The sequence below is a fragment of the Glycine soja genome, chromosome 14 (genome assembly GCF_004193775.1).
Source record: "Glycine soja cultivar W05 chromosome 14, ASM419377v2, whole genome shotgun sequence".
NCBI classification, from domain to species: Eukaryota; Viridiplantae; Streptophyta; class Magnoliopsida; order Fabales; family Fabaceae; genus Glycine; species Glycine soja.
In genome coordinates, this window is record NC_041015.1 from 17,853,747 (window position 1) to 17,865,323 (window position 11,577).

General features: G+C 39.5%; 1 protein-coding gene across 3 annotated transcripts in view; it reads right to left on the reverse strand.

Moving 5' to 3' along the window:
- LOC114384905 overlaps nucleotides 1-10,548 on the reverse strand; it is a 100,271-nt gene extending 89,723 nt beyond the window's left edge. For 2 of the 3 annotated variants that reach the window (XM_028344737.1, XM_028344735.1), the window contains exons 1-3: nucleotides 8,341-10,543; nucleotides 7,035-7,233; nucleotides 6,877-6,936 (exon numbers count right to left, since the gene is read on the reverse strand). In XM_028344737.1, the coding sequence (XP_028200538.1) occupies nucleotides 6,877-6,936; nucleotides 7,035-7,233; nucleotides 8,341-10,292 (2,211 nt within the window). In that variant the 5' untranslated portion in view covers nucleotides 10,293-10,543. Of the gene's footprint in view, nucleotides 1-6,876; nucleotides 6,937-7,034; nucleotides 7,234-8,340 lie in introns of all 3 variants that reach the window. The other variant, XM_028344736.1, reaches the window with a different exon arrangement.
- Between the last annotated feature and the right edge of the window lie 1,029 nt (nucleotides 10,549-11,577).

Here is an 11,577-nt window from a genome sequence, read left to right on the forward strand (position 1 = left end):
TACTACAAGGAAGATATGATACAGTATCTCCTAAAAGACAAGAACATAAACAGCAAATGAAAGGCCAACAAAATGAACAGTGCCCAACCCTACAAATCGCAGACTAGGAAAAAGACAAAGACATATTTGAAGACCATTGGTGGAAAGGAACATTGAAGTCCTTTTCCCACCCCCGCAGCCATGACCAAGTGAGAAATATCGAGTTATCCACCAATTTGGAAATGACGAAAGGCTGATTATTAAAAATCATGTCATTTCTGAGGTTCCAAATGGATCTTGTAGCTGCTATCCACCAGACCTTCCTCCTTCTATTGGAGTTCCTCGAGGCAGCCAAGGAGCAATGCTGAAGAAAGTTCTCCATAGGATTGCTGTGCAGAGCTCTAACTTCCTTGACCCAGGAATAAAATTCCCACCACAAAGGCATTATTTTATGACAAGAGAAAAAAAGGTGGGATGCAGATTCAACTTGACTTTGGCAGAAGGGGCAGAGGTCATTTTGAAGGACAATCTGCCTCCTAATAAGGTTTTCCTTAGATGGAAGCCTATCCCAGAGAAGTCTCCAAGCAAAAGCTAGGGCTGTAGGGGGAATTTTGATTTCCCATAGCTGACGAAAGCCAGTAATAGGCTGGGAAGGTAACTGGTCAGCTTTGATACAATTATAAGCAGAGTTTGTAGAAAAAATCCCACTTGGCTCAGCTCCCCACACCCAAGAATCCCTCAAAGCTGCATTAGTGTTTATTACTGCAGTTTGGTCAATAAAAGCTGAAACACCCCCCAGTTCGCTGTCAAAAAGACATCTTCTCCAAGAAAATTGCCACTCCCAACCATGTTCTCCAAAGATCCCCATGCTTGCCACTGTCTTTAATTTTTGGGATGTTACCTGATATAAATCTGGGTATTTATCTTTAAGAGCAATTCCTTCTCCCACCCAAGAGTCTTCCCAAAAAAGGATTTGATCACCACTGCCCAAATTCCAGCGAAAATGCTTATTGACAGCAGCCATGCTGCTGTGCTGAGTAACAGATCTTAAATCAGACCACCAAGAGGAAAAAATCTGCTTAGGAGGTCCCTCTCCCAAGCCTCTCCAACCCCTGTATTTTGAAGTAAGAATTCTGCTCCATAGATGATCTTGCTGCTGAAACATCAACCACTTCCGCTTGATAAGGAGAGCTCTATTAAAAGCCTTGATATCTTTGACACCCAACCCTCCCTTTTCTTTAGGAGCACACACTTGATTCCAAGCAACCCAAGCTATCTTTTTTCCTTCTAAGTTTCCACCCCAAAGAAATTGTCTTTGAATAGCAGTGAGCCTCTTAATGATTGCTGTAGGGGCCCTAAAAAAGGACATATAGAACAAAGGCAAAGCTGTCAAGGCAGCATTAATTAAAGTAATTCTGCCAGCCATAGATAGACTTCTCTGGTTCCATTTGTTCAGTTTGGCCTCAAATTTTCTGATTAGAGGCTCCCACACCACCTTCCTTCTAGGGTTAACACCTATAGGCATCCCTAGGTATATAAATGGGAACTGCAGAGGACCACAATTCAAGATATCTGCTGCAAGAGTACACCACTCCTCAGATTGGCCAATTGCACCAAATTGGCTCTTAGCAAAATTAATTCTAAGGCCAGAAACCAACTCAAAGCTTCTGAGAATAGCCTTAATAGCTGAAACATTATCCAAAGTAGGTTCCCCAAAGAATATGGTATCATCCAGTGTACCCGATTGAATTCAACAAATTTTACTTGGTTTTAGACATTGTTCTGACAGAAGAAGAACTGCACTGATTTTTGTTAGAAGAAAGGTGTGTAATCAGAAATAGGGCCAACAGAGTGGTCACCAACTCCCCCAGGGCAAGTCTCCAACTTCGGACACGGACTCAACATCTGCAGGTAATGGAAAGCATCCTAATGAAAACAGTACAGACAAGGCAGCAAACTCTAAGGGAACCTCCGAAAATACCAGAGAAGAGGCATCATCCCAATGGGAGTTAGCAAAAATATTGGGGGTGAACAGCAACTCAGACCACGCAAATATCATCAACAAGATAGGTGAAATGGAGAATAGAGACAGAAAGGAGGCTGAGGGACTGGGAAACAAATACATATCATCATGAATATAATATCCTACAATGTAAGAGGAATTGGGGGGGGTTAAACGGGCTGCAATAAGGAGGCTGGGCAAGAAACACAAAGCAGACATGTTATGCATTCAAGAAACCAAGAGGGAGCACATTGATAAGGACATGTGTCAGGCCTTGTGGGGTAACCAGAATGTGGGTTGGGAATTCCTGCCATCAATAAACTCAGCTGGAGGTTTATTGTGTGTTTGGAATGAGCAGGTATTTAAAACAGTACGAAGAGAAAGGGGAAGAGGATACATCCTATTGGAAGGAGTCTGGACCATGAAAAATCAAAAAACATATATAGTAAACATTTACTCACCGTGTGACAACCGACATAAGCGGGAACTATGGGAATCACTCAAGCAGTTGAGACAACAAGACCCTGAAGGACTGTGGTGTTTCCTGGGTGATTTCAACAGTATCAGACACCATTCTGAAAGAGAGGGTGTGTCTCATAGGGGAAGGCAAGCAAATAGCATCAATGAGTTCAATGAATGGATAGCTGACATAGAGTTTGAAGAAATACCTTCTGTGGGAAGACAACTCACATGGTTTAAGCCAAACGAGACTACAAAGAGCAAACTAGACAGGTTCCTTGTATCCCTCAACTGGCTACTCAAATGGCCAAGTTGCACCAGTGTCACCTTGGATAGAAATTTTTCAAACCATTGTCCAATTCTACTAGGGGCTAAATCCTTTTTTTTTTTTTTTGCTCAGCAAAAATAGATAATATATATTGATAGAGTACCAGAGGTACTAAATTACAAGGTACTGGGTTGCCCAGTGCAGTGGTTCAACAGCAAACTAAAATGGAGTCTGGATTGGAACCATAACCGAGCTACCCCAGCCAAGGGCAGAACTACAGTTAGTCTTGTAGGGACCCTGCTATATAAGTTACATGAATTCAAAGCCCCTCCCACCTAGTTACTAAACGCTTCCTTGATGTTAGAGGACCATTGATTGAAGTGAATTGCAAAGTCCTTCTCCATGACTTTAATCCACGTCCACAGTAATAGGACTGCCTCTTCAATCAGTTTACTTCCATCAAGCGTGTCATTATGGAATATTATTCTATTTCTATGCTTCCAAATTGTGGATGTCATAGCTATCCGCCAACAGCGTCATCTTATTTGTTTCTTTCCTTCCACAAACCCGAGTACATGCTGTAGATAATGATCCCTTGGATTCTGTGGTAGAGCTGTAACTAGGTTGACCCAAGATAGAGACTCCCACCATAGAGGCTGGATTTTGCTACAACTGAAGAATAAATGAGCAGCCTCCTCCATAACACCTCCACAGAATGGGCACATCAGATCATTGACCGTTACTTGGCGCCTGCTAAGATTCATCTTTGTCGGGAGTCTATCCCTAATTAGTCTCCATGCAAACACCAGTGATTTGGTAGGGATTTTGAGCTTCCATAGATCCACAAAATCTGAACTCTGGTATGCTCCCATTTGTTCTCCCCGAATCAATTCATATCCACTTCTTGTCATGTAGTATCCACCTTGATCACGCTTCCAAATCCATTTATCCTCCATGTGTGGCTGAATCTGTTGCTGTGATAATTCCTCAAGGAAATTGTCTGCCATTTGAATTTTGCAGTCAAATAGGGGCCTCCTCCAAGCTAGCTTCCATTCCCAACCACTGCAGGTATTATTCCCCATGTTTATGATGCTGTCCTTTTGTTGGCATGAGTTTTGATACAACCTGGGGTATTTCTCCCTTAGTGGAGTAGCATTTTCTGTCCAAGGGTCTTCCCAAAATGTGAATTTCTCCCCACTCCCCACCTTCCATTTTGTTTCCCTTTTGATTAATTGAGTCTGCTGTTGCTGCTAAATTAATATCAGATCCTTCCACCAGATTGATTGCATTCTTGCTGTCGTGCCTTCTTCCAATTCCCTCCAGCCCCCATATTTTGATATTAGAATTTTTGCCCAGTGCTCCTGCTGCTTGTGAAATAAATTCCAATGCCATTTTCCCAACAAAGCTGAATTGAAAGTCCTTCTTTATCCTTTGGATTGCAGACTGTTTTCCAATTAACCCAAGCAATCTTTCTCTGATCCACACCTCCTCCCCATAGAAATTGCCTCTGAATTGCTTCCAATCTGGATATTACTCTTGAAGGTACCCTGAAAAAGGAAAAAAAGTAGATAGGGATTGCTGTTAGGGCTGCATTTATGAGTGTCACTCTCCCCCCAAATGAGATATGTCGGTGTTTCCAAGAAGCTAATTTTCTCTCGAATTTTCTGACTATAGGATCCCAAAGAGCACTACATCTTGGATTATCCCCAATGGGGATACCCAAGTATGCAAAAGGAAAGGACAGAACTCCACAATTCAGGTATCTAGCTGCCTCCATCTGCCACTGCTCATTCTTCCCAATTGCCCCAACGCTGCTTTTTGCGAAATTTATTTTTAACCCAGATACCAGCTCAAAGCTTCTCAGGATGGACTTTATTATCTTCACATTTTGCCATGTAGCTTCACCAAAGAATATGGTGTCGTCTGCATACTGAAGGTTTAAGGCAAGGTGACCCACTAGCGCCTCTCCTATTCAATATAGTAGCTGAAGGTTTAACTAGATTGATGAGAGAAGCAGTAGATAAGAGTCTATTCAGCAGCTTCCTCTTGGGGAAAAATCATACACCAGTCAACATATTATAGTACGCAGATGATACCATATTTTTTGGGGAGGCAACAATGCAGAATGTGAAGACAATTAAGTCCATATTGAGAAGTTTTGAACTTGTATCTGGACTAAACATAAATTTTGCAAAAAACAGTTTTGGGGCAATCGGGAAGTGTGAGCAATGATGTATTGAGGCGGTGGATTACCTTAATTATAGAATCTTGTCCTTGCCTTTCACATACCTGGGTATCCCCGTTGGGGATAACCAAAGACATAGTGAACTCTGGGATCCTTTAATCAGAAAGTGTGAGAGAAAACTAGCCACTTGGAAACACAAACACATATCCTTTGGGGGGAGGATGACTCTCATAAATGCAGTCCTAAAAGCAATTCCTATTTATTTTTTCTCTTTTTTCAGGGTGCCTTCAAAAATAATAGTTAAACTGGAAGCCATTCAGAGAAGATTTCTATGGGGAGGAGGATCAGAGCATAGGAAGATTGCGTGGGTCAATTGGAAGACAGTATGTCAACCAAAAGACAAAGGTGGCCTTGGAATTAAAGACATCAAGATATTTAATTCAACTTTGATGGGGAAATGGCGTTGGGATCTCTTTCACAAGCAGGAGGAGCCATGGGCAAAAGTAATCAACTAAAAGTACGGCGGATGGAGGGCACCGGAGGAAGGCATAAGCGGAAATCATGAATCCACATGGTGGAAGGATCTGGTTTCACTTCAGCATCAGCAACAGAACCTAGTAATCAAAAGGAAAACCACTTGGAAGGTGGGTGGAGGTGAAAAGTTTAGATTCTGGGAGGATCCTTGGACTGATAATGGTATGCCACTGATGGAGAAATACCCAAGGTTGTATCACATCTCAAGCCAACAAAAGACAATCATTATGCAAATAGGGAGCAACAACACTGGATGGGAATGGAAGCTCACCTGGAGGAGGGATCTCTTTGACTCTGAAGTAGAAATGGCGGATACTTTTATTGGGGAAATATCACAGCAGAAAGTACAGCCTCATAGGGAAGATATCTGGATATGGAAGCATGATCAAAGCGGGAGTTATTCAACAAAAAGTGGGTATGACCTAATAAGGAGAGAGCTAACGGGGGCAAACCATGATTCTGACTTCGTGGACCTATGGAAGCTAAAAATCTCAACTAAAGCAGCTATGTTTGCATGGAGGTTAATCAGAGATAAACTACCAACAAGGATGAACCTTAGAAGACGACAGGTGTTGGTAAATGACTCAGTGTGCCCACTATGTGGACTTCAGGAAGAGGAGGCTGCTCATTTATTTTTCAGCTGCAGCAAGTCCCTACTTCTATGGTGGGAGTCTTTGTCCTGGGTTAACCTAGCAATAGCACTGCCACAAAACCCTAGGGACCACTACATGCAGCATACAACCAGGACAGCGGAAGGAAAGAAGCTTACAAGATGGAAATGCCGGTGGATTGCTCTGACATGGACAATCTGGAATCACAGATATAAAATAGTATTCCAAAATCACACATTTGATGGAAGTAAATTATTGGATGAAGCAACTCTCTTACTCTGGACGTGGGTCAAATCCATGGAGAAGGACTTTGCCATACACTTCAACCAATGGTCCTCTAACATAAAGGAAGCATTCAGTAACTAGGAGGGGAGGGGTGATGTTGTAATTCTGAATTTTCAGATGCATTAGTTTGGTTCCGTGTATACACTTGAACCAGCTATATATTTACCCCTATATCTGTAACTCTAGTACCTCTGGTACTATTCCTTATTAATGATATATATATATATATATATATATATATATATATATATATATATATATATATATATATTTTTGCTGAGCAAAAAAAAAAACAACCAATTACTCACACTGCCCAGGTCAGTTTGGTTCTTAACTAAAATTGTTCCAGTCTGAAAGCAAATCCTAGGTTTATAGAACCACTAAAAAGTAAAAACCAGTCACAAGTACTATACTTACAAAATACATACAAGTAAAAGCAGTGTCTATTATTTAACATTATATGTATGAAATATAGTTTTAACTCAAACAAGAAAATTCTTCCTGAAGTATCAAATAGAATAGAAAGGTAAATGAACTTAAGCTAGAAAAAAACCTCGCCACTAGCCCTCCCTTTAGACCATGTAATTGGAATTTCAAGGATCCTTTCAAACAGCTGCACAAAACTCAAGCCAGACAAACTACATAAGCAATCTGTAGAACTTAAATGGCAAAGCAGAAAATATTGGAACTTTAAACTACTATATATGTTACCGGGACAAAAAGATTATCAATTTTTAAATTAGCATGCCAATTCTGCTCAATAGTGTCAACAAAAACATTGGCAGACAACCAGCCTCCGTCTTCAGATATAATATCTGATCTCCAAGAATTACAATTTCCACTCAGATCCACATGTATGCGACTATAGTGGTTTTGGAACTTTACATTTCCGTTGACATTCTCCATTTCCCTGAAAGCAAGAGCAAAAGAACACTTTAATTCATGCAGACCATATTTTTTGGTGAAAAGGTCTTGTTTACAAAATAAAAGCATCATTTGTATTATGTACAAGTTTGAGATTATATAAGATTGTATAGAGATGTTATGGGATAAAGGCTGAAATTGGGTTAGAACATTTGATTAATTTCATTGCAATTATTTCCTGTTTATTAGCTGTGCATATTTAGGGTAATTAGGCTAAATATCTTGTAGAGAGAGATGGGAGACTCTCCAAAACAATTTTCTCACTCATATCCTGTGCTTTTATATCTGTTTTAAGTCTGATTCAAGAAAAGGCACTGCATCTCCTAAACAAGTTTATACTCTAATCTAAAACATTCTACTCAAAATATCAACATTTTCTCCTTTTATTCTACAAAACAAAGATTAAACACTATTCACAAAATATTCAAAAATTTAAAATTCTATATCAGTTCAGACTGTTCAGTGAGTCCAATTTAAGATACAAAAGTGACATAACTAGATGATATAATCTTTAATACCAACATGACAAGCTAAATTGGAAACATTTATAAAGTAAAAGCTAAACCACATCCAAGAAAAAATATTTTGCAGTTAAACTAACAGTATCCAGTTGCCATTTTTCAAGACTAAAAATGAGAAATAAGATAGTATTCAATAACATCGAGTAACCCAACTTATACCAGGGGCATCAATGTGGTCCTCCAACAAACACGAACTTCAATTTAATCTCTCAATGATGAAAAATGACATCAAAATTATCCCTTCTGTTTTATTCAAAAAATAAATATAAAAAAATCTTCTTTCAAATGACTGTTTACTCACTCTTTTAGAAACGGAAATAAAAAAAAATCAAGTTTCAAGGATACACAAAAGAAAGAAATGCTTTTTCATATTACAATTATGTCAAAGCTCAAGAAACCTCGTTGTTATGGCAGGATTTTGGCCTTCTGCCATCCACCATTGATAAAACTGAAGTATGTACATAATATTAATTAATATTGATTAAAATCATAAGGTCGTGAAGAGGTGTGTCCATCACTTCATCTATAGAGTGATTACAGATTCAATAGTAAATGACAAGACCAGCTCTCACCTAACTTCCTTGTCACCATATGCAAGTAGCATCAGTGTTGCGCCTCTGAAATGAACTGAATCCAGCGTAATAGGCAGAGTCTTCGTAATGCCTTCAGACTGCACAAAATCTACCCCATCAACATGTTCTGAAACAATATCTTCAACTTTCAGACCCACATCAGACTTCAACATTTCAATGGAACCAGAAAGAAAATGAGATATCAAATCTTCAATATTTTTTAAAAATGAGGTTAAGCCAAATTTCACGAGCAAGGGCACAAATGGATTTTGAAAATAAGTTGCCAACTGAGGCTTAGGCTTCAAAAACCCCAAATCTTCAGACGGCAAACCTCGTTGGCCCCCTGATGAATTGTCGTTATCATCAATTTGATTGTCAGCAACATATGGTACACACTCCTCATTTTTCACTGTACTACTATTTGGATTAGCAGGTTGTGCAACATCATCAGTAGATTGCAAATTTTCAATTTCACTCTCCCTTGTCTGTAAAGTTGGATCACAGACAAACTTTAAATAATCTGATTGACTGCTAACATTTTCATTTACTGAGGAGGACTGGAATCCCAGATCTCTGTATTGTGTTCCACTTTGGTTATCATCACTTCTATTTTCATCACCAACAATAACAGATATTGTATTTCGGTCAACCTCACTTTTCACCAAATGCATATCATGACTCATAAAACCATAACTTTCAGAAGATGAGGAAGGCTCCCCAAACTTCCATTGTGATTGATCACAAAAGTATGCATGAGCAGCTGACGCACTACGTTCAAACATTCTCTTTTTGATAGCACCACCAGATGGAAAGATGTTACTCCCAGTAGCCTTCCTCTTAAACTTGTGTTTCCTAGGCCCTGATATTACTCTAGACCAAAATCGAAGTCCTGTTCCAGGAAATCTTACTCCAAATGATTTTTCCAAAGCTGAGTGTTTTGTATCATAATTAACACCTTTGTCCATCAACCGATGATCGTGCTTCCCATCATTCATACAGAAAAAGGGCGCAGACTCACTTGACTCCAATGATCGAGTTTCAATCTCCTTCAAACCATCATCACCTTGGGATAGACCACAACTCCGCTCAGAAACAAAGTACCCTACCTCAGCAGCTTCCCTAGCTGCATCATCCCTTTCTCTTTCCCATTGAGCAAAGGCTTCCTCTCGTGCAAGCCTCCTGGTTCTCGTGCGATAATCTATCCCCTCTTCAGCCGAGCAGCTTCTCTCCCTGCCACCTTCATTGAAAGGTATTCCCAACCAAGTAAAGTCCTTCCTCTGCACCACCAAGAGACTTGGATGCGACAAAACTGCATCAATCACCAACTTCCCCCTCCTCAAGCTCACAAAGGGACGGAGGCGAAGCTTCACCGTGGGAGCCTCGCCACACGAAAACTCCTCCTTATGAGGCCCAAACGAGCACGACTCCAACGTGATGCTCAACAGCGAAATTTGCCGAACCTTGCCAAACACAAGGTCACGCTGAATGTGCTCACTGATTGCTGAACAAACAGAAGGCAACAAATTGGCCTCAATGAAACCCTTTGCTTTGTTCTGCCCATACCACACCAACATACATACCCCAGATATAACAGCAGTGTAAACAGAAGCCCTTATCAAAAGAAGCCCCTCTTTCCACAAAGGTATCAAATAACTAACCAATGCCTCGCTTCTAAAATAAGGATCCCTCGAACATTCTAACCGCGACCCACTTCTCAAAATCAGGTCTTTCCCCAATAACCCCACATTTTGCCCAGAAAAAGTTGAAAACCGTAACGCTTGGCTTACCAGACGACACCGTTTTGGGGACACGCAGCACGTGCAACTGCAGAGAACCTTCTGCGGCAACAACTGCCTCTTGTCCAAACGAAAAGGGCTCCTCTTGCTGGTGCCACTTTCCAAAGAACCATGCAGACTTGTCCCGAAAAACAAGGTGTGGTTTTTTAGACTCATGGTGGGGTCATTTCAGAAGAATCATTCTAAAAAAACACAAATTTCGACTCTCTGCATCATCATCAAAAGCGTTGGCTTTTGTTTGGGGGGGGGGGGGGGGGGGGTGACGTGGCGTTGTGGAAGTGTGAAACTGTTCGAGAGACAACCTCGGAGGTGAAGAACGATGGGAGCGGTGGAGTCTGGTTTGTGTTGTGTTCTGCCAAACGGTTTCGATTGGGAGAGGGGTGGAAATTGTATGGTTGTGTTTCGCGGTGGAAAGGCTAAACATGAAAAAGGGATTTTACTTTTGGATTTTCTTACTACACCATAATATTTCTTCTATACTCAATAATTTTTTGAAAATTCTAAAGTTATCCTGGTTAATTTCTTCTACCTTTGTTGATTTTTTTTCATACACCATTCTTCTATTTTTTGGGTTGAGTTCTTCCTTTTATCTTGTGGATGATTTGGTAGAGGTAAATCATTGCAGTGGTTGTCGTTGTGGTGGGTGTTGCAATACAACGATAGAGAAGGCAAGTTTTTTTCGCCTGCAAGTTGGATATGTGTCGTAATAAATATACGAATTGTCAATCTGTATAACCTAAATATTTTTTAAAAAAATAATGTTTTTTTATAAATTCAGTTATATTTTTTATAATATTTGTGTAAATATTATTACATTAGCTAGTTTAAGTGTATAAAATTTGAAAACTTAGATATAAATTTCCAAATATATGTTTATCAATTTCAATGTAATATATTAGTATATACAATAAAAATATAATAAAATTATGTGGTAGTATATGTTAAAAAAACATATGTAAAAAAACATATTTTAGCGTTAGGGTTGATATGTTATAGTGTTTAGTTATTTTAGGGTTTAGGGTTTCTTATTTTAGGGGGTAGGGTTGGTATATTTTAGAAATTACTTTTATTTTGGGGTTAGTGTTGAGTTATGTTAGGGTTTAGTGTTTACTTATGTTAGGGTTTAGAGTTTAGGGTTTATGTATTTTAGGGTATAGGGTTTACTTATGTTAGGGTGTAGGGCTTAAGATTTTTAGGTTTTAGGGTTGATATATTAAGGGGTTATGGTTTACTTATTTTAAGGTTCAAGGTTTATGGTTTTAATGTTTAGTGTTTAGTTTTTTGTTTAGGTTTTAGGGTTAGGGTCGACTAATTTTAGGGTTTAGGGATGACTTATTTGAGGGTTTTGGGTTTAACATAATCCATTTAGCCGAAGAACATAATAGTCAAATGATACATAAATGCAAATTAAAGCCACGGTGATAATATACATAGTTAGTCA